The sequence below is a fragment of the Mizuhopecten yessoensis genome, unplaced genomic scaffold (genome assembly GCF_002113885.1).
Source record: "Mizuhopecten yessoensis strain PY_sf001 unplaced genomic scaffold, ASM211388v2 scaffold7443, whole genome shotgun sequence".
Taxonomy (NCBI): domain Eukaryota; kingdom Metazoa; phylum Mollusca; class Bivalvia; order Pectinida; family Pectinidae; genus Mizuhopecten; species Mizuhopecten yessoensis.
In genome coordinates this window covers 137,678-163,134 of record NW_018407050.1, presented here as the reverse complement: position 1 = coordinate 163,134, position 25,457 = coordinate 137,678, and the positions used below count along the sequence as shown (strand labels likewise).

Below are 25,457 nucleotides of genomic sequence, written 5' to 3'. Positions count from 1 at the left end.
TGTGTGTGTGTGTGAGTGTGTGTGTGTGTGTGTGTGAGTGTGTGTGTGTATGTGTGTGTGTGTGTGTAAACCTTTTTTGTTTTGTTTATGCAGCTGATACATGACGTTATCAAACTCTTTTTAATCATGAAATCTAAAATATCTTCCTATCAATCGCGATAAGTCGAGCTAGTTAACTCTAATCGTGATTATCACTTTTGTGTATTTTTGGGACTTATAAACAGACTCTGATTAAAATGTGTGAAACATGTACATAGCCTGTGTAATCTGGTCTATAATGATACCATATACAACATTTATATCGCGCCCTATCTAGCAAGAATAAGTCACTCTAAAACGCTTTACAGCACATAGATATACAATCTATACAATCAATACAATTATCATACACATTAATCGATACAATCTTGAGGAATTCGCAGGAGCTGCCTTATCAGGCGCTAACTACTAGTCCTGATTTTGATATTGGTATCTGATATTTTCGAATTATATATATATCTAGAATAAGAGATATAGACACTACAGAATATAATTAAAAAAATTATCACAACACCATGAGTTCATTATATATGGAAACCAAAAGTGAAAATAGAAGCTGAGAGGCAACGATGGCATTACTCTGTTAAAAAAGGCCTTTATAATTATTTAAGACTGAGTAAATGTTCGTACAAACAAATTGATAAATCAGTAAAATTGCTAGTGAAATATTTGAAATCAGAATTACTCCCCTTTGTTATTGTTGTTAAACAAATTTGTATCATTCTATATAAAATTAAATTATACGGTATGGTTATCATATATTGGTAAAGATTTTCTAACAAATGACAGTTTGAAAGAAACGCGTTTCTTCCACATCTCACAGGCGAATTCGCATTTTTGCTAGGGGAAAGATACATTTGTATTAGCCTATCAGGCGAAAGACAGCTCACATGCGCTATTATTCTGAAAACATAAACACTTCATCACTTTATGTAGCGTAACAAGAGTGACGTCATCGATTTTGTCATCACATTTCACGCACCTTACATGTTATAGCAATGCATTCGCCATTATAATTTTGAACAACTATTTTTTTTACATTAAGTCTCGTGCTAAATTCAATATTCTTACCTTCGGGTAGGTGTGCATATTCTATTAACATTGCTTCCTGTATACGAAGAGTTTGGAAATGTGTCTTCTTCGAATACAAGATTTATCTCTGGTTATACGTTATCTCTATTAAGTCTTAAAAAACGTTTACGATTGTTCTACTGTTCTTCTCTACGAACTGTTCAATATCTTAAAAATATCTTCAAGATACATTTGACAATATTCGAAAAGGTTTTCTAATATACGATTATAAGTGTTATTTGTTCTGATTATTATTTCACCTTCTATTTACTCTTATTATTTTTTTTAAATCTTATTTTTATTTAATTTTGATATTAATTCAGTCTTAGCCTGAAAAATGAATTCACCCCTGAAGACACATTTGAACTCTTCCAATTCAAAAGTTGGAATAGTTCATTATGAAATGTCAGGTGTGAGTGAGTTAAGGTTTACATTTGACCGAGTAAAGCACTATGACGGCTATCAACGCTGCTGTTGTGTCTTCTTTATGACTTTCTGCGAAAACATAATTTGTGTTTCTAATTTGACTGTTATCATTAAGATATATCAAAGTGTTAATGACGAAACTAACGAGATGTAATTGACGTTTTGCACGGAATAGCGAGTTTTACCTCTTTAACAGACATGCAATTAACACACAAACAGTTTATACACGGCAATGCTTGCTCATCCCCATACACCCATTATTAATATTATGGTAGCAATAGAATCAATGGCACGACTAGAGAAGCATTGACTTACTGTATAGCGGTTATATTTCGTGAGAGTTTTATTTTCGTTTTATTCGCACGTTGACTAATATCTGCGAAGTTATCAAAAACGTTAACCACTTTTACGGACCTTATAACAAGCTTAAATCACTGTAGGTGATTTATTGATTACAGGTTACTCCTACTAAGGTACATTAGATTTTCTTTCGCGTGAAGTCACTGGCGGATGACGACGCTCGGGATCAATGTTTTCACATAACCTGTATTTCGATGTTAAACCCTGAAATAATGACACTCAAAATGCTTTGCACAACATATGGGATTCGGGTGCATATACTGAATACGAAACCGCGAAATATTGACCACGCGAACTTAAAGCGCTATAGGTGAAATATGATATAGTACTAATAAGAGTTATTCAACCGTATGTGTTAAAAGATTAGAAAATTAATGTAATAATAATCTATAATCTATTCCAATAATCCTGATTCGTCACACTGTAATCCCTGACCGAGTCACGTCTGTGGGCATGTCTCACCACAGATTATGACGGAGTTTCGTAAGCAAAATTATTTACATTTGTAATGGAAATGTATAGCACATAACCACATCCGTTTTGTTATCTGGTCGGCTCCAGCTGTGCAATGTTTCCATATCATGACCTAATGTATTAATTTTATCAGCTTTGATAACATTACGACTCGCAGAAAACCACATATACCAGATTTTAGTCATTCAACGGAGTTTTACAGATTCAAATAAAAAATAAAAGAAAAAAATAATAATAAAAGAAATCAGAAAAAAATAGCGATTTAACCGCAGGTGAAAAACAGAACTTAACATCTTCACAGATTACAAATGTCTTTTTTATTGCGTGCTGTTCAAACTTAAACCTTGATGGACGAGTAAAACACTTATTTTTCTTGTAGAACTGGAGAGGAAAAAGTGTTGTAGAAATTCAAATAAAAAGCCGATTGATGTGTTCTCATCGACAATGTTGTGAACTTTGATGACACTGTCAGCTAGACCTAACAGTAAAACTATGCTGTTCTGATATTTGATATATCTAACTATTCAGACAAGGATACAGCTCCAGGAAACCACCTAAACATCAAAACAGATCTAAAGGACAGCAATGATGGTTGACGGCCTTAATATGAAGGGTACCATTTAGTCAAACTATTTTATAATCATTGCAACTATTCTGAAATACAGTTATACCTCGATATAATGTCCTTTGGTTCATTTGCCTCCTTGCTTACCGCCAACATACTTAAAGGTATTTATTAGTTTTTGATATTAATTCCTGTATATTATGCTTCCCTCAATTTTTTTCGGAAAACCCCTATACAACGCCAAAATTTCTCTTCGAGAAAAAAGTTGGCTACATAACGAGGTTTTACTCTACTTGTTTAAGTCTTTTTCGAAATAAGTAGTGTGCAACAATAAGATGTTGCGATGCATTTAAGGAAGTGTAGTTGCTAAATAAAACAACTGCAAGGGTCGAACTAGGATATTTAAATTGCAAAGTGTGCATTTTACCAATGTTGTCATCCAGGGATTATAGATGCCCAACATCAAATTGAGTCTCCAATTTATGGCCCGCACCACCTATGAAAATCTTGAGAGGGGAAGTTACTGTTAGCCAGCAAATATCATTTCGGTTGATTCATCTTCTAAAAAGAAGAGAGCAGACACCTCCTAGTTAAGAAGTACTCTTCCTCATGATTACGACCAATGGGGTGATACCCTTAACCTTAAAGTCCATCATAATAAACTATTGAATATTTAGCTTCGGACAAAAACAATCTTTGTTAATATAGGATAATAGGGAGTTGATAGGTAACTATCATTTTCATACAATAATATCAAGATTTAATTGATAAACTGATAAAAAATTGTTCACTCAATGGCAAATTTTGAAATTGCTGTTTTTCAAACGTGAAGTGGACTTTCCCAAAGTTAAATCATCATTAAATACAATTTTGTGAATTCCATATTACATTTGAACAACTGGGTACATTTGAGTGAAAAAATAGTTATCAATTTAATCTATATGATCTACGAAATTACTGAAAATTGAAACTCAGAGATTTTTCAACAATCAGCTGTAATTCAAATCATCAGTTTGTAATATATTTATACAGTTCTTTTCCTTTTAATGATTAACAATCATAATTGCAATTTAAAGAACTGTTAATGCAACTCATGCGAATTCCTCAAAATTGTATTGATTAAAGTATATATCAATTATATTGATTGTATAAATTGTATATCTATGTACTGTAAAGCGCCTTTTTTGGCTTATTCTAGCTAGATAGGGGGCTATATCAAATGTTTTATATTATATTATTTTATCATAATCTACAAGTTGCAAAGGTTATTCATGAAACTCGAAGTTCGTTAAATATCACGTGAGCTTTATCTGGATAAGTAATAAGCTGTTTTTTCGACCAATGCCGCAAATATTACAAACCCTTATCCATTATTTATTAGCTATATCTGCAATGAAAAGAAAAAGACAAGTTTTCTACGGATATGCCATCAGACAATATACACTAATTAACTCTTCTTTACTGTCGTTTATATATATTAAAACATTAACGGGCCTGGCACGAATCCTCGTGGTACTCCCACTTTTGCAAGCTTGATATAAGAAAAGCATTAATCAATCTGTTTATCCTTACTGCAATTATCTGCCTATTTTAGAATATACTCAAAACATTACGGAAATATCATATAATTAGGAAACTTTAATGCTTTATGAACAATCTTTTTACGCTGTGGTTTATGTAGTTTATGTATTTTGTCTCGAATTATTGTTATGTTTCGTTTCTACCATACTGCAGTTNTTTTTTTTTTTTTTTTTTTTTTTTTTTTTTTTTTTTTTTGGTGTTAAACCAGCAATATTACATGTTTATCACATAACATACTGTGTTATCTAGTGAATATACACATGTCATATTTTTTGGCGTATTAACCAATGAAATATAACTAAAAGCCCTTTGATTGGTTGTAAGTTTGAATTGTTTCAATTGTGACGTCACGCCTAGGACAAGTACAAGCCGTCACAGATTTGCGCACTGGAGTCAAAATGGCGGCTTTTTACATTTCATGGTTACATGAAAATTGTCGTTTTACACGAATAAATGCCACAAATCTTGATCATGTGACAAAAATGATCTTACACTTGTTTTCATTTAATATGAAATTGATGAAACTCGTCACGAATGTTTCATTTTAGCTCGCCAGGGGATCGCTAAATTGAAAAGTTCTTAAACTCGTTTCATAAATATGAAATGAAAACTCAAGATCCTATATATAATAAATATATTGCAATTACACATTCACAAAACCTTATCGAAAGTGGAAAGTGGTAAAATTGGTGTTTTTTGATATGTTCTTGCTTCATTACTTCATCAGCGGTGTATGTTTTCACGGATTCAATAAACACATTAAGATTTCTCAGCAGTGATAGAAATATGTGTTCCTTAGACGGTAATATTTTACACGATTAAACACTGAGTCGATACCGTCCAACTCTTTTATAATGGTACTCATACGATGAATGCAACATCTTTTGAAAACGTTTACGTTGTAGAGATCGAGCTGTCAATAATGTAGATTATTACATAATGTATTGTGTTATCCAGGTCATATCTTTTTGCGTATTAACCCATGTAATATGACCTATCATCCCTGTGAATGGTTGTTAGTTTCAATTGTGACGTCACGACGAGTACATGACATCACAGACTTACGCACTGGAGTCAAAATGGCGGCCTTTTACATTTCAAGGTTGCCGTCACGAATTTTTCGCCAGAGGCTCGCTAAATTGAAAAATTCTTAGACTCGTTTCATAAATCTCGTTTGTGTCTAAATAAAGTGTCTACCCATTCCGATCGCCCAATATATAAAGGATCATATCTGAATCACAAAAGTCAATAACAAATGTGTATGTTGTTGTTTAGAGTTCTACATAGGTTTCAGAATTTATGCATAGATGCTTACTCTTCCAAAATCTTATTCTACTTGTCCATGTGAAGGTTTTCTTATGTTTTTTCAGTTAACTTTTCATTTTTTTAAATTTTAGTTTTGATAACGGTTTTGTTCGCACTCCGGTATTCTCTGGATTTTTTTGGACTATTTAAAATATTGAGAACTGAACTTCTGTAGATATAGTTTTAATATGATTACGTTAGGTACAGCGTGGTTGAGATTTGTGTGTTAACCTGCATACTGAACGATGGGATTAGTTGCATAGCGAAAGTTCGGCAGTATCTTGGTCAACGATCTGCAGTATGGAGCAATCAGACTGAAAGTAGTTGCATATCGATTGTTCGGCAGTATAATGACCGTTCAGTCTGGTGTTGAACAAAAAACAATAGTGGGAAACCATCAGAGTAGCAAAAAGTTCGGTAGCATTGAGCGATAGAGCGTATAGCGAGAGTACGGCAGTATTGAGCAATTAGCCGTATGTCGAGAGTTCGGCAGTATAACGACCGTTCGGTTTAGTATTGTGCAATTAGCCGTATATCGGGAGTTCGGCAGTATAACGACCGTCCAGTCAAGTATTGAGCAATTACTCTCCAACGACACAACCCCAGTGGATGTTAAGAGCTACCTATTGACAGGATTTGACTAGTGGAGTAACATTGCACAACATGCCGGAGCGAGCTTTGGACTCTTTGCTATCCATCGTTAGTGGTGGAAACTAGATTTCTTTTAGTTTATTGTTTATAATTATTTATATGTGTCCATTGTACTTTTTCACTGTAATGACACGGAGGTCATTTCTTTTGTGAGAGGGGAGTATGTAACAGGGATATATATATATTTATTGTGTGTAAGACTTTGAATGGATTTTGATATCATGAAAGGTCTTGGTGTAAGGAACCTTAAATGGTTGTTTGGTAGTATGGTTGTGTGATGAAAGAATGTGGTGCTAGGACCCTTAATGTTTGTGTGTTACCTGTATGCAAGAATGTGTGGAATGTGAGGATTTTTAGTCACATGACATCAACTGTCTTATTCTAATGTACTATTATGCATTATTGTGATAATTGAAGTATATGTATGAGTTATGTCCCTTGATGTAAATAGACTATGTGAGAGAAGTGAGTGAATGTGTAATGTGTTGTATTTGTACTTGCAGGTGTTTTTTAACATACAGAATAAAAGGTATAAAGAACCGAACAGTGTTTAGTGGATTGTATGCACGAAGATAGTACTGTAACAAATATGCGGTAGACTTCATGAAACATCGAAAAATGGTCGAATTTCAGTTGGTCGGACACTGCTGTGGTACGCATGTGCGACAGGACAGTCGTCTCTTCACTTGGTCGTCAAGATTTCTATCAAGAACCTGTCTCCAACAGCTATGACTACTGCCAATTCCATTCTATTGCACTTTTAACTTACCCTAGAACTCTGGTATACAGGTAATATCCCCCAAACCCCGTCCATGTATTGAAAATCCATCATAACAACGAGTGAGCACTTTCCAACATGGCGGCGCCCTTATTGACACCCGGAAGTGATACATTTCGTCTAACTTTCTCCCAGTAAACAACAGTGTGATCAACATGTTGACAATATTGATATTTATGTTATACCTCACTATGCACAGAGCAGCTCAACCGGAATCCATAGCCATCTATGAGTCATGTGAAAAGACAAACTTTGTCTTTTGTCGTGGAGAACCAACATTCTCGCCCATCGATCATCAACTCACCGTTGCACTTCTACGTAACCATCATATCCAATGTGCAGATTTATCTAACAACCCCCGCCTACTATACTATCTAGCCCTCATTCTTATCTCCAATTCCAACGATGTTGAGATAGACCCAGGTCCCACTGAGCCCAATGTGGGTCATAATTCCTCACGTGCATATCTCTGTGGACCTTGTGATGAGACAGTAGACTGGTCGGAGACGGGTATCGTCTGTGAGACGTGTGACCAGCGGTACCATGCCCAATGTCAGAGTGTCAACACCATCACCTACAACGATCTCGGTGATTCCAATACCAGCTGGCACTGTATCATATGTAACAGCCCTAACTTCAGTGTTACCATTCATGATCTCCACAGCCACGAGGTATCTTCTAAAATCAACCTAACCTCCCATACAGATGATATATCTGGTCTTGATGGCTCACCTAGCCCTGACAGGTCTGGTACCAGGCCATCACATTCCTCAACACCTATTCGCCGAGGGAAACGGAGTAAATCCTCTGCCCCCTGCGAATCCTAAACATCAATTTCCAGTCTATCAAACAGAAGCTGCCCAGGCTGGCCAACGTCATTAACAGTACCAAACCAGACATCATTTTTGGGACTGAAACCTGGCTAGATCCCAACAAAAAAGATAGTGAAATCTGTCCAGAGGGATACAACATCTACCGTAAAGACAGTGTCACACGCGGAGGTGGCGGCGTACTCATCGCAATCTGCGAAACCTTAAAATGTTACACAATACCGAAACTGGACATTAACTACTCTTATGGGTAAAACTGCAAACCACTGGACATAGCAACATCTAAAATTTGTGCCTACCACCGCAGACACGTCTCGGACAAGGAAACCATAACACAACTATTAGGAGGTGACCTCAACTTTCCAGGATGGGACTGGTCTCATAGCTAGCTTAAAACTAGGTGCATCCAATGTACCCCTCCATCACCAATTCAAGGACGTGCTGGATTCAAACCACCTTATCCAGTTAGTGCATACCAGGAAGGATAACACCATAGACCTCCTCATTACTAATGCACCAAGTATTGTTTAACGTGTTGACGTCCTACCAGGAATATCAGATCACGATATAGTCTTTGGTGAGTTTGACGTCTGCCCAGTTTGACTAGATCAACAGCGACGTCAAATACCACTCTACAGCAAAGCAAACTGGTGTGACTTTATTGAAGACCTCCACTCGATGCTTCAGGTATTCGAGGACATGTCCAAAGACGCCAGTGTCACAGCTAACGACATGTGGATCGTATTCAAGAACGCCATCATGAAAGGTTTCTCTGACCACATCCCTCGGACCTGAGGAAAAAGATCAGTAAACAGGGCCGTCTATCCAGAAAGATCAAAGACGGGCTTACTGGAAGTACATTGAGGAAGTTGTCACCCCATACGACAATGACACTTTCTCAAAAGGATTTAAGAAATTCTGGACCTTCATCAAACATAAGCGGAAGGACAATTTTGGAATCTCCTCACTGAAACACGAAGGTAAACTATTCTCCGACGCCACAGATAAGGCCCACATTCTTAACTCAAAATTCCAGACAGCCTTCTCCGAGAAAACTACCTTCACCCGCGAGGAGTTTATATCATTTGGAAGAATGAACCCTTCCCCGGACTCCCCAATAGTTGACAACATCAACTTCACCACGAACGGGATTGGCAAACTTCTCCGAAATCTCGACGCACATAAGGCACCCGGCCCAGATAACATCTCACCAAGGGTCTTAAAGGAGACACACGCGGCCACAGCTCCATTACTTTATCTTCTCTTCACGAAGTCACTTGCAACGGATGTGGTTCCGGATGACTGGCGCACTGCCAACGTATCGCCTGTCTTCAAGAAAGGACAGAAGCGAATTACAGGCCGATATCCCTCACATCTGTTTGCTGCAAAGTAATGGAGCACATCATCACCTCTACCATCATGTCCCACGGCGAGAAAAACAACATTCTCTATGACCTGCAGCATGGTTTCAGTAAAGGCAGATCATGTGAGACCCAACTCATCGAGTTCGTGGACGACCTTACCAACAACCTCCAGGCAGGCCAACAGACGGATGTCCTCATCATGGATTTCGCCAAGGCCTTCGACAAGGTTAATAACAGCCTACTTGTCCATAAGCTCCATGAGTACGGCATCCAAGGGAGGATCAATACATGGATCTAGAACTGGCTCTTAGGACGTTCACAGTCGGTCGTCGTAGAAGGAGAGAGGTCTACATCTGTGAGCGTCGACTCTTGTGTCCCGCAGGGATCAGTCCTCGGACCAAGCTTCTTCCTATTCTATATCAACGACCTGCACGACAATATAACGTCTAATGTCCGGTTGTTTGCCGACGACACTATTGCCTTCCTCACCATTACCTCAGAAAACAGCGGTAAGACCCTACAGGAGGATCTAAACAAGCTGGGATATTGGGAGGATCAGTGGTGTATGAAGTTCCATCCGGACAAGTGTAACATCTTGAAAGTCATTAACAAGAGAAATCCAATTAAGACCGATTACCACCTACACGGCCATTCCTTACGAGATGTCCTTCTTCCCCAGGACGGTGAGAGACTGGAACGCCCTCCCGCCAGACATCACCCTCGCCGACACACTGGACGCCTTCAAGGCCAGTGTGTCAAAACTCTGAGGTCCTTTGTTTTTATCCAGTTTTTATTAACTTTAAACCTTTCGACCATGGTGGCACCATGCACACCACCTACGAACAAAGCAGAATCTTCAACCTGATGAGGGAGGCTATTACCAGGCAGAAGCAGAAGCAGAAGCTGTCCACGGATGACACGCTAAACCCCTAGTGTGTAGCGCAAAACACACGGCATGTCCGCTATTCAATGTCGGTACAGTGTTTCTACGATAGGAAACTAACTTACTTGTATGATCGTTCATTGCCTAACATTATCATGTCTGACACCGAGTCCAGTTTTCAGGCTGACGATCGGAAATCTGAACACAGCCTGCCATTTTGTCTAACTTTTGTGACCTCGGTGCTGATTGGTCCGTTAAATTTAGAAGCCAATCAGCGTCGAGATCACAAAACATCGTGTTAGCAACCTTGATTATATTATAGGTGTATACATTTTGCCCTGTACTGAACAATTTTCACCATTTACTAGACAATTTCATTATGTGCCTTACAGTATTTGATCATGTGTTGTACAGTATTTCACCATGTGCTGTACAGTTTTTTTTACCATATACTGTACAGTATTTCACCATTTACTTTACAGTATTTCACCATTTACTGTACAGTATTTCACCATATACTTTACAGTATTTCACCATTTACTGTACAGTATTTCAGTATTTACTGTACAGTATTTCAGTATTTACTGTACAGTATTTCACCATTTACTGTACAGTATTTCACCATTTACCGTACAGTATTTCACCATGGGATGTACAGTATTTTACCATGTGCCTTATCACTGAAAGCAAATCTGAAATGACTGCAAGGCGATGATTTCTGTGGCAACAACAAGTGTTAGAATAACCATACAATTGTATTGTGATAAAATGTTCTCACTGACGAAATACGTCTAGGGGTCATTTCTCAAAGGCAAAAAAAAACCCATTAATAATTTGGTTCGTCAACGTTACTTACTATACATGTAGATTGCCTCTTTGTCTGTTGATGGTGCTGCCATCTAGGAAATAGAGTACAATACAGTCATTAGCATTGGAAGTTCCGCAATTAGGAGGTGTTGCAAGGTATCCAGTGACACCAGCTGGGGAGAGACGTGTGTCGTAAACAAGATAGTTGGGCTTTGACGTTAGTCAGATTGAATTCAGAAGGCGCCATTATGTAACCATAGTTAGTTTACCTCTCATTTCACTAATACGGAACAAAGCACCATTAGCTTTATTCCAAGATGCATATGGGTTAAAGCAGGTAAATAAAACTGATATCCTAAGAAATGCTACAGAACAAGCCCAGTTATTGTTGATATGCCTAAACAAAATGGCGCACAGCTTTGTTGTCAATAGCGACGTCATAAAAATATGGCGCCAAAAATAACGCTACAAATTCCCACACTCTTTTACGGTTACATTTCTGTTGTTGTTGGTACAACGTACTTTAAAAATGTATTAGTTAAAATAGAAAATGTAATGGTTTCCCGCTTGAATCCTTAAGATATTATTATTTCACTCCTTTTCAGAACATACTAATAGATTAATTATGCTTCTCTATTTATTATGAAAAATACGGTAATGTAAATGAAGTATATTAAAATTGTGTGTCAGTAAGATACGTGGTAGTGCTATCATTTATATATATGTTATGGTAATAACTTTTAATATTAATCAATGTTTTGTATTTAAGTGATGATAAAATATTTGTACAAAATTTTGGGGACCACCAAATGTTGGCGGCCATGTTGTAACAGTACCCTTCCATTGCCCCTACACCCAGAAATTATAAGATGGCCTTTTTGGATTTCAAACAAATAAATATAAAAAAAAAACATGTTCTGCTTAGCCATAAAGTTTCTCCATCTAAGTACCTGAAAACGCATCTTTTCGGACAAGGAATGTAAATAATCACCAGATAAGTGTTTGCACCAATATTGGAAATTATGCAAAATATTGAGGAGAAATGATTTATAAAAAATGTCCATCCTAGTATTATCTTTGTGAGTCCACTATACATTATAGTGTACATAAGTACGTCCCCTTAGATACAGCCATTCAGGTTGATCGTATCCAAGCTCCGAACGGTAAATCTTTGCAACATTTCTTTGAAGTTCGGGATGCTTCTATGTTTGTGTACGTGACAAAAGCCGTTTTCCCCGAGGTACAGCAGTCGACCTGACCCAAGGTGTAAACATTGTGTAGTTTGGACCAAATGCACTATGTATTTTAGGGTTGAGGCTAATTTTACTATTTCCTTTTATCATAGACACAGTCAGTCGTGCCGACTTATCGTTTTGCCATGACAGAGGGATAGATTGTCGGTGAATTATAAAACGTTATACGTAGTGTTTTTGTATGCGTACTATTGCAACATTCTACGTATCTTGTTGGTTTCGGTACATTGCTGTTCGGTATTTTTTTAAAGGATCTAGGTCAAATTGCTGCGTTTCTTTAACATATTCAAGAGAAGACACATTAACATGAATTGTAGAATGATCTGCATACAGTTTAGTTTAAACTGTATTTTATTGTCAGTATAATAGTCCAGTGATACAAACATGATATACATATAGGTACATATAGGTACATATACATGTAGGTACATATAGGTACATATAGGATTCGAAAACAAGTACCAAGTACTTATGTTAATCCGTCTCCTTTTTTGTGAAGCGGTGATTGGACGGAACTGACTCATATTATACATATAGATACATCTAGGTACACGGAAGTGAAGACGATGGAGGAGGAAAAGAGGTGCCAAAGGACTTAAAAGAAAATGTTGCTTGCGATAAAATATATAGCGGAGTTAATTTATTGAATTATGAGAGGAAAAACTTGTTAAATTTGGATATTGACACATATCGAGGACTGTACATGTCAATGAGGTTTTAATAGCATATAATGAAATCTGTCCATGCCGGCCACTGAGTATTTCGACAGCCAGTGGTGTACAACAATATGCTTTCATTTAAAATAATAAGAGTATCATCAAACACAACTATGACAGTTTGTATATATAAATATCCATACTGACGTGTCGTGTCATGCAGGGGTCGTACCGGTCAAGTTCAACTACGTACCACATCTAAACATATGTAAAATCAAAATTGAGACCTTCAAACTCAAAATCGTTTCGGTTGTGTGATAAAAGGTTTGACACAGTCGAAAATATTCTCATTAGATTTCACCGGCATATCCGGATAACCGTACAGTAGTAAGTTTACATTATAGTCATATATTTTAACGCTAGCGTGCTCTGCATATAACGGTTCATAAAACAAAAACAAATACAAGGGGACTTGGTGCTGCTCCCTGTGGAACACCAGTTATGAGCTGATGCTATCCATTTTAAGGATCTGTTGACTTTGTCTAAAGCCTGATGCAAACCAAAGCAATCAGTATGTTATCACATTTTATTGATTTCAATTTAAGTATGAGAACTTAATGATTAATCGAGAATAATGTTGCAGATTAAGAAGGGATGTTTTTATCATTTCATCATAGATTACGATTTCAGCAATTTCAAAATTGTCAAAAATAAACATGGACTTCCCGTTCAGTACACTGAATTAACTGTTAGTTTACTCACTTTCTGGGCCATAGTTGGTCAATAGATGTCGAATGATTGGAAAAGATCAAAGGATAATTAGAGATGAACGTAAAACACATTTCAAATTAGGTAATACATACAGTCATACAGCTGTTTCGTCCTTCTAGGGGTCACGGTGATACAAGTAGCTAAATACTTGGAAATACAAATTGGTCTTAACTTTGAAATAGGGAAGGGTGGTGGTGGAGGTGTTGTGAAACCCCTTAACACCCTTATAAACAATAGAAAATAACGACTTTTCAAACTTAACACAAAGACGAAATTATACAATCAAGAAAACATAAAACACAATTATTTATTTATTTCTACCAGACAAGCGCACTGGAAATATCTGAAAGGAAGTTCAGAAACAGCAATAACACAATAACAGTTTCCTCAACAGAGTTCATTGTCTGCAATATGATAACTGACGGGGTGGGCGATCCAATCATGTTCGACATAGAATCGACAGCAAAACGCATACAAAACTCCTGCATCCTAAACAATAGTTAGACCGTTCAAAATTTTCCAAGACTGCCAGAGGAGTTATGCTTTAGGAAACATGTAGCTTCTCTTATTCAACCATTAAACTTAACGTCTCTGGATCCTAGCAGTGTAAGGGATAACTGTTAATCTAAAGAAAAGACCCTCATAAGGAGTCCGGCACAGCTCCCATACTGTAGGGCAGATGCAAGGAGGGTGTCATAAAAATATATAAAAAAAGAAAAAAAAAAAAAATTACAACAATTTTGAATCAAATGTTCATATTGATATTTAAAATTCTCGTTGGTCCGTATGATACCGTCCTGTGAAATCATAACGTGGGAGGAATCAACCTACTTGTATGGACAGGTGACTTCATACCTTTTCATGTCCGATCGGGGAATCGAACCCCGGCCGCCTTGGTGAAAGGCAAGTCCCCGGTCAAGTACAGGGTTGGTTTGGAAGTCTCTGCACTACAATTGAAGCACGTGTCTGATCCATTAGTTTAGTATCAAGTTATACAACAAAGAGGTCAAGAAAGCAAGTGTGGACATTCTGACTAAAATCACCAAAGGACGTGTTTCAGGAAGAATGGAAGCTTGCCCATTTAATCCAATTTCGGTGCAATTTGTAGCAACATTTACGATAACCTAATATGTTGTTGTCAAACATTTCCAATACGATTCAGGGCCCTGCGCTAGGACCAACTTAATTATCCTGTTATGACTCTAAGGTAGAGTTCACGAATTAATTAATTAAGAACTAAAACGTGTCCTGTACCCTTTTAATTGATTTATCACTACATCATTAGAATGTCTAGATCTGATTGCTGAATATACACGGTAAAACAGTTATTAACTATTTAACACTTACAAGTTGGAATTATCCGGCACGTTTTGAGTAATGTCAACTGTTAATTGGAGTGATGTGTCTACTTCAGGGTGCGTCGCTCCCACATCATAAGGACTACAGTGACTGCTTATTGTACAGTAAATTTCACGGGGAGATCACCTGCTAAGTTGCCACTAATTGTCAAGTTACGACAAATTTAGGACGAAAAATATATAATTCTGTCATTGGTTTTCCAAGAGGATCACTGATTGACCCAATCAAACGACAAATATAACCTTTCATTATATGTAACAATATAACAATGATCTATATGTTGATACACATTCTATTTCAACTTCAACTTCAATCTCTAATGAATAACATTACTATTGGGAAATGCTGATTAATGTTGTGTGGAAAGAGAATACGTGTATGCATTGTAATTAAATGAATATCACACGTGTTCAACAATGGCGCCCTAAATGACATCGATGACGGGAATGATGACGTCACTTTATAATATATGCACCATTTGATATAGCGCCCTATCTAGCTAGAATAAGCTACTCTAAAGCGCTTTACAGTACATAGATAAACGATTTCTACAATCAATACAATTAGCATATACATTAATCAATACATTTTTTTGACGAATTCGCAGGAGCTGCTTTATCAGGCGCTAACTACTTGTCCTATGCCACCAGGCTAATATCTTCCTAAGTGCGTATGCCTGGGTGTGTGCTTGAGATGTATTGTGTACTTTTATAGAGTGAAAGATATTTTGAACCAATTCTTTATACGCTTTTTTAATATCTCTATTATGGTACCCCGTAGTATGCTGAATGGCTGGAACAGCCTACATGAATAATCTTTAGATTCGCCCGTGATATAGGCCTAGTGTCATTAGCCACTCCGATCTTTTTATAATATTTTGACGGCTGTTGCCAATTTACGAATGATGTTTACTGTTTTGACAACAATAAACACAGATTTAGGAAGAGAGACGTCGTCAAGGAGACAAAAAAGGAAAAACAATACAAACTGATTGTATTCTTCACCATGGCCAGTGTCCCTTAAATAAAGAGCAAAGAAGAACTTTCCTTATTTATTTAATTAAAGTTATTGGATACAAAAGGCTTGCACGTCATCTAGGATGTCTGAAGGAGTTTAACTCTGTGTGAACTATTTAGAGACAAAACATACGTGGTTTCTCGCCACACACAGACTGGCTCGTAGTCTAGTATGTCTGAAGGACTTAAATTCTCTAGGACCTATTTGGAGACAAAACACACGTGGTTTCTCGCCACACACAGACTGGCTGGTCATCTAGAATGTATGAAGGACTTAAGTCTTTAATTCTCCATGACCTATTTGGAGACAAAAAATGCAATCATGGAACCAAATATTTTTTTTAGACCAATGCCTGGCTTATTTAATGCTTTGTAGTAATAATCTAACCAAAATATAATAAGCATCGATCTATTTGACACGTAATCTTCTTTCAAGGCCGACGGTTATGTTCTATATCTCGGATTTTAATGTTATATTCTGATCTATTTCTGAGAAAAAGTATTCTAACCGATTCTTAGACCCAGATTTATTTATTAGGCTATCAATTCTGCTGCCAAGGGAATTCTCAGAACCTTATTTCAGTTTTTGGTCAGTCACGCATTGTCGTGGTCTCGTTATTAGACTTACTAAATACTTTCCTCATCGATTGGATGTGGTCAGCTATAGTGCGCCAAGGGAAATACAAGCTTCAAACCAGTACGTACTATATGTGGTCTACTAACAAAGGTCGGGTAGGCCTAAATTAATTTATGTTTCCGATAATTTTGAATCATGGGTTAAGTATGTCAACGTACAAAACAATACAGAATGTTTTAACAGGTCCCCGTGAGAATTATCATGAAGTACATACAGGAAAAATTCCTCTGTTATATAGAATATAGAGTTTACAATAATCGAACTCTATCAATATCTTTTAGTTTTTTAGGTGCTTTTAATATGTGTAAAGTCATTTTAGTTTCTTTTTGACGCTTTATGCCAAAACGACCTTCTTGTGTCGAGGGGTCGTTACGCCTCCACAAACAAATAGGTATTCATAATGTACAATCCAATGTTAATTATACATGTATCTACTTTCGTGTCTGCTTCGGCCCGTCTTTGACCTTGACCTTGACATCAAACGTTTTTTTTTATTAGGCTGTTGTTTTGCGTGTGCAAATATCTATCACGTAATGCATGTTTTTCATTTCACCAAAAAAGCCACTGATTTCTGAACGTTCATTGTAGGCAATGGTTCTGTCCCGATAATTTGTCATATATTTATGTGGAAATCATTAAACACGTCCAGGAACTCTAACACAGCTTACCTGTTGACAATAGCAATACTGGGGAGGCTTTTGGAAGAGCGTTGCACGTGCAAAGATTGTTGGTGAATAACAAAAATAGTGAATTATGAAAAGTTCTTGTTACACAACCAATGATTGTTTTTATGTGACGTTTCGATGACCAGTACGGTATGTACTCTGTCACCTTCATCAGACAAATGACCACTGAAGCGCTTACAGCGTAGCCGAATCGACCTCAATTTTGTGTACACAATTTACACCTTTGTGTACATACGCTTCACTGGTCATTTGTCTGATGAAGGTGACAGAGTATATACCGTACATCGCAACGTCACATAGAAACAGNATCCATCCCCTACAGTTTTAAATTAGACTCGACCTGTCTTTGATTGGAAAGGTACAAATGTGACTTTAAGCGTAAATGGGTTAAAACTGTGCCTTATTTCCTTTCATGTTTCACTCCATTATCAAAACATTTCATACGTCAATGAGTCCCATAGATAACAATTAACAGTCATTATTTTAGAGATCTAAATATACATATATCGATTCATTGGACACGATATATCCGCTCTTTCGACGCCAAGTTTACTCATGTTATATAGTGAGGTGTTTTCAAAGAACTCCTGTAGTACAGCTCCACAGGTTGTTGGTTTTCTTCACTCATTTGTTCTTTGTTTGTCATTCACTTCCGGTAACCAGGCCTAAGTGGGTGGTTAGCCGGACGTTCCGTGTCAACAATGATCATACCAGTGGTCATACTATTCCCAATTGAATAATGACTTTTATCACATAATGTACTGTGTTATCACATAATGTACATAATGTACTGTGTTATCACATAATGTACTGTGTTATTTTGGCGTATTAACCTATGTAATATGACCCATCAGCCTTGTGATTGGTTGTGAGTTTTAATTGTTTCAATTATGACGTCACGCCTAGGACAAGTACATGACGTCACAGACTTCCGCACTGGAGTCAAAATTGCGGATTTTTATATATTAAGGTTGCATGAAAATTGTCGTATTTGTCGAAACTCGTTTCATAAATCTCTTATGAAATGGAAACTCATGTAAGATCCTATATTTATAATACGAATACATAGTGTTAATTATTTTTTTTACATTACACATTTTTGATTTGCGAAACGAAAACTCAGGACTATTGGGATCGTTAAAAATTCAAATTGTAACGATCGATATTCGAAATTGTATTGTCATAAAAGGTCTTGGTCTCGTTACTGAATATAAATATATGATCTTATTGCATTGTCGACTCAAAAATACTTTAAGTGTCTCAACATTTTTTTATCCAGTCATCTTATTTGTTGATAGAAATGTTCAACTGTGTACTTCCCGGCTGACGTCGATCTCAGCGGATTTTAACATAGTCTGGGTCCCTGCTGCGATTACTCCGACGAGTCGCTATTCTAAGAATAGCGCAGACTCGTCGGAGCAATCGCAGCAGGGACCCAGACTAATTTTAACAGATTCCCGGAATGTGTAAGAAACATTATCAAGGTTTATCATTCATTAACCTATCTCGGAAAAAGACGTCAAATAAACATGACTCTCGGCGGACTTTAACAGATTCCCAGAAGGTGTTGGAAAACATTATCAAGATTTCTTTGTTATGAATCTATTTCGGAAAAATGGCGCCAAATAAAATTGTAACCAACATGTTTATGGTCCTGTATACGTAACACGAATTGCTATTGGTGACTAACTTAATAAAGAAAGCGCAGTAGGGCTTTACTAAGTTGGGACTGCCCCTGAAAGGCTTAATGTAAGTTTGTTAGCAATAGAAATGTGTGTTAAAGGATCATAACAATATTTGCTAAATTATTTTTTATTTATATTTACATTTTGGTAGGGTAACTATGCTTTATTTAGTTATTTCGAACAGATTTTGAACAGCAAATTAGGTTTTGACAACAATGAAATTGATGACGTCACAATAGAGATCGATGACGTCACAATAGAGATTGATGACGTCACAATAGCAAATGTTGTTATAGTCTCATAACAACAATTGCCTTAGCAATGTATTACAGTGGAAGGATGCAGAGCAAATGTAAATATAACTATGTGAGGTGTTTTTCGGTTCATGATACGTTATATATAGCAAATGGTTTCGTAGAAACAAGGCCAAGTTTCTACGAGTACCAGTTGTGCAAGTAGTAAACGTCACTTGGAACAAATTCGGGAATTTTCCGCATTAATTTGAAATTGACCTCACGCCATTATTGGTGCTTGATGACTGTAACTGTATTACGGAAAAAAGTTTGTTCTTTGTATGAATTTATAAAAATAAAATAAAAATCAAGCAACCTCAATACAAGGTAAAAGAATGTCTTCGAGACAAAAACCTGTGTATTATTTGCAAAGTAAACATATGATTTTAAGTCACGGGACGTCTCGACAAAATAGAGTTTATCAAGAGTGGTTACAACGGAAGCATAAATAATATATGTGAAAGCCACTCACCGTCATATACACGTGGTAGTAGCAATATACCATGACGCCGATAGGAAATATTAGACAAGTGAAGAAGATGACAACATTATAACTGTAATCCTTAGGATTTGATGTATTCCAGACAACGCTGCATGACGTCATCAGTCCCTCGAGTTGATAAGAGTTCCATCCAACAAGAGGAAGCATAGCCCAGAAAAATCCGAGGCCATAACATGCTACAATGGTTAAAGTAGCAGCACGCTTCGTCACCAGAGCAATCTTAAGCGGCAATGCAATGACGATATATCGGTCAACAGATATGGCACACAGGAGGTACAGACTGGTCAGTCCAAGGAAGTACACCATGAAACCCTCGAACACACATCCGGTATGACCCCACAGCCAGCGATGAGCGAAACTAGAAGCAGTCGGGAGTGGCGTAGCTACCACCAACATGGAAAGGTCGCACAAAGCAAGACCCGCAATAAATAGGTTCGTAGGTGACCTTAGAGTCTTGTCTTTGATAAATATCGCTATACCTAAAGAGTTGGTACAAATTCCAACCGCCATCGTAACGATGAGAACGCCTCCAATTATATCGTGTCCAATAGATGGAATGTGCACAACGCCTGGTGACGTCACTGTGGAAGTCAGCGCATCGGATGACGTAGTAGCATTGTCAACAAGACCATCAACGTATGTAGATACCTCCATTTAGACAAAGATTGGAAGTTGCGTTGGTGCTCAGTCTGTTATGCTGGTAGTGATATTCGTTGTATCTCTCCCGTATCATCACATAGTAACTGTTCTGTACTGACAAAATGGTATCGCTATTCTATCAGGAAAAATAAAACGGTGTGAATTAGCTGTATCGTGACGTCCACCTGGTCGACGTTCCGTAGAGTGATTATAGAATGTAACTACCTGTTTGTCTTTATATACGCACTGTCAGCCGCTGTAGCAGTTAAACGGTAACACAGTAATCTCCCTAGGAAACATTTGGAGTAATAAATTCATCCTCGTATATAAATTCATTCTATTTTAGTTAATTTATAACAAAACTGTGAAAAAATAGGCAGGATATTAAATCAGCAGTCAACTTACAAATCTGGTGACCTTTATGATAACAATGCTTTCATAACAGACAGGATTGGCTTTGTACCAGAAGGTAAAAGGTAGGTTAAATACAAAAACAAATACAAGGACGATGATAATCTATGATATCGGTCAAACAAAACAAAAAATATATATTAGCTTAATAACTTATAACCATCATCAGGTTTAGGGCATATTTAAATAATGTTCAACAGATTTACTGTATATAAACTAGGGACGTTATATCGAGGTTTTACTGTATATAATCTAGGGACGTAATTTCAAGGTTTTACTGTTTATAAACTATGGACATTATATCGAAGTATTACTGTATATAAAACATGGACATTATATCGAGTTTCTACTGTATATAAAACATGGATATTATCTTAAGGTTTTACTGTTTTTAAACTAGGGACGTTATATCGAGGTTTTAATGTATGTTAACTAGAGACGTTATATCAAGGTTTTACTGTTATAAACTAGGGACGTTATATCAAGGTTTTACTGTTTATAAACTAGGGACGTTATATCGAGGTTTTAATATATATAAACTAGAGACATTATATCAAGGTTTTTCTGTTTATAAACCAGGGACGTTATATCGAGGTTTTAATGTATATAAACTAGAGACGTTATATCAAGGTTTTACTGTTTATAAACTTGTGACGTTATATCAAGGCACGTTATATCGAGGTTTTACTGTATATCAAAGAGAAATATGATATCGAAGTGTTACTGTATATAAAAGAAAGACATTATATCGAGGCTTTACTGTATATAAAATATGGACATTATATCGAGGTTTTACTGTTTATAAACTAGGGACGTTATATCGAGGTTTTACTGTTTATAAACTAGGGACGTTATATCGATGCTTTTCTGTATATAAACTAGGGACGTTATATCGATGCTTTTCTGTTTATAAACTAGGGACGTTATATCGAGGTTTTAATGTATATAAACTAGAGACGTTATATCAAGGTTTTACTGTTTATAAACTTGTGACGTTATATCAAGGCACGTTATATCGAGGTTTTACTGTATATCCAAGAGAAATATGATATCGAAGTTTTACTGTATATAAAAGAAAGACATTATATCGAGGCTTTACTGTATATAAAATATGGACATTATATCGAGGTCTTATTGTTTATAAACTAGGTACGTTATATCGTGGTTTTACTGTATATAAACTAGGGACGTTATATCGAGGTCATACTGTATATAAAACATGGACATTATATCAAGGTTTTACTGTTTATATAAACAAGGGACGTTATAATGTCCATGTTTTATGAACAGTAAAACCTTGATACAGTGTATAATGTCCATGTTTTATGTACAGTAATACCTCGATATAATGTCCATGTTTTATATACAGTAAAACCTTGATATAACGTCCCTAGTTTATAAATAGTGAAACATCGATATAATGTCCCTATTTTATAAATAGTAAAACCTTGATATAATGTCCATGTTTTATATACAGTAAAACCTCGATATAATGTCCATGTTTTATAAACAGTAAAACCTCGATATAATGTCCATGTTTTATAAACAGTAACACCTCGATATAATGTCCCTAGTTTATAAATATTAAAACCTTGATATAATGTCCATGTTTTATAAACAGTAAAACCTCGATATAATGTCCATGTTTTATATACAGTAAAAACTCCATATAATATCCATCTTTTATATACAGTAAAACCTCGATATAATGTCCACGGCTCTAGTGATCGAGCTTTAGAGAAATCTCTCTGTAGTAGAGTTAGTAACACGTGTCTTGATAGTTACCTCTCTGAGACATACTCCCTCTCCTGTAAGTAACACGTGACTAGATAGTTACCACTCCGAGCCTTACTCCCTCTCCTGTAAGTAACACGTGACTAGATAGTTACCACTCCGAGCCATACTCCCTCTCCTGTAAGTAACATGTGACCAGATATTTACAACTCCGAGACATACTCCCTCTCCTGTAAGTAACACGTGACTAGATAGTTACCCCTCCGAGCCATACTCCCTCTCCTGTAAGTAACATGTGACCAGATATTTACCACTCCGAGACATACTCCCTCTCCTGTAAGTAACACGTGACCAGATATTTACCACTCCGAGACATACTCCCTCTCCTGTAAGAAACACGTGTCTAGATAGTTACCACTCCGAGACAAACTCCCTCTCCTGTAAGTAACACGTACGTGACTGGATAGTTTCCACTCCGAGACATACTCCCTCTCCTGTAAGTAACAAGTGACGTGATAGTTACCACTCCAAGACAAACTCCCTCTCCTGTAAGTAACATATGTCTAGATAGTTACCACTCCGAGACATACTCCCTCTCCTGTAAGTAACACGTGTCTAGATAGTTACCACTCCAAGACAAACTCCCTCTCCTGTAAGTAACAAGTGACTTGATAGTTACCACTTCGAGACAAACTCCCTCTCCTGTAAGTAACATGTGTCTAGATAGTTACCACTCTGAGACATACTCCCTCTCCTGTAAGTAACACGTGTCTAGATAGTTACTACTCCGAGACATACTCCCTCTCCTGTAAGTAACAAGTGACTTGATAGTTACCACTCCAAGACAAACTCCCTTTCCTGTAAGTAACATGTGACTAGATAGTTATCACTCCGTGACATACTCCCTCTCCTGTAAGTAACACGTGACTAGATAGTTACCACTCCGAAACATATTCCCTCTCCTGTAAGTAACACGTGTCTAGATAGTTACTACTCCGAGACATACTCCCTCTCCTGTAAGTAACACGTGACTAGATAGTTACCACTCCGAGACATACTCCCTCTCCTGTAAGTAACAAGTGACGTGATAGTTACCACTCCAAGACAAACTCCCTCTCCTGTAAGTAACATATGTCTAGATAGTTACCACTCCGAGACATACTCCCTCTCCTGTAAGTAACATGTGACAAGATAGTTACCACTCCGAGACAAACTCTCTCTCCTGTAAGTAACACGTGACTAGATAGTTACCACTCCGAGACATACTCCCTCTCCTGTAAGTAACATGTGACTAGATAGTTACCACTCCGAGACATGCTCCCTCTCCTGTAAGTAACATGTGACAAGATAGTTACCACTCCAAGACATACTCCCTCTCCTGTAAGTAACACGTGACTAGATAGTTACCACTCCAAGACAAACTCCCTCTCCTGGAAAAAGACAGTGTTGTTTCTAGTTTGTCACACTGCTCTCTCAGTGGTAAAGAACTTCAATACTAGTATTAGCATTGCATGTTGTAAAATAATCAGGTTTTAGGTAAGAAAGACGCATTGTTACCATAATGTCTATATAACAAGGTAATTTATTTTGATCACATTATTGGGTGCAACCATCTTGAAAATGGGAAGTGCAAACATTTCAGTAAATGGGATCAGTGTGACATTTCACGACGAAGTGGTAATTATACCTTAGTGAAGTTAAAAAAACACTTATAACAGTTCGTCAGAACGTCATAACTGGCGAGAAATAAAAACGATATTTCAGTGATGAAGGAAACGAGTCGTCTTCCCTTGACACATGCACATCTCCCACTCCAAAGCGCTGTACAGTACAATATATACAATTAGTACAATTAGCATATACATTTATCAATACAGTTTTGAGGAATTCGCATGCGCTAACTACTAGTCTTATGCCATCTGGCTAATACCTCCCTATGTGTGTACATGTCTGCGTGTGTGCTGTAGATGTATTGTGTTTGACGCTTCATACGTATACCTTTGTATAACCAGGGACGTATAGACCTACTAATAAACAGTCCCAATCAGGGCTAACCGTTATCAAAACACTCCCATCTCGGCGAGATTGGTGACATGATTTTAACGCTAGTGCGCAAGCGCGGGCTGATCGAGAGGGGCTCTCGATGACTTCGCGGTTCGGTGAACAAACACAAAAAAAGCGACGTGCTATAGAATCTGGACTTGGGCAGAGTTGCCAATCCCCTCTATATACTGTCCCTGGTATGACAGACCACAGGTGCTCGGGTTCTGGAATATATGTGATATAATCGCACCCACTAGATATCGCACCCCCTTATACTAATAGATTATATCACATATATTCCAGAACCCGAGCACCTGTGGTCATGGCAACTTTTTTTTAATCAAAAGTTCAAGTCATATATGTAAGTCTAATATTACCACAGAGGTGCAATAATTATAAACAGCTATCGTAAGATCGCTAAAGGTCAACAATTCAACACAGCGTGTGGTAACATTTCAAGACGATTAATAAATCAAGTACACCTGTACGCACGTTTAAGGGGCATTATAAACATTCGGAATACCTCGTCCCGATTACAGTTCATTCCATCCGAATCGGCCGAGGAGTTCCGAGTGGTTTCAAGGGTTGACATCGACTTTCGGTAAAAATGTAACCCCCATAATGATCATCATATACGT

General features: G+C 37.1%; 1 protein-coding gene across 1 annotated transcript in view; it reads right to left on the bottom strand.

The window, feature by feature from the left end:
- The window catches only part of LOC110453537 (visual pigment-like receptor peropsin), a 27,310-nt gene extending 6,664 nt beyond the window's left edge, over positions 1-20,646 (bottom strand). The window contains exon 1 of the mRNA XM_021502514.1: positions 19,963-20,646. Within this exon, the coding sequence (XP_021358189.1) occupies positions 19,963-20,646 (684 nt within the window). The remainder of the gene's footprint in view (positions 1-19,962) is intronic.
- Between the last annotated feature and the right edge of the window lie 4,811 nt (positions 20,647-25,457).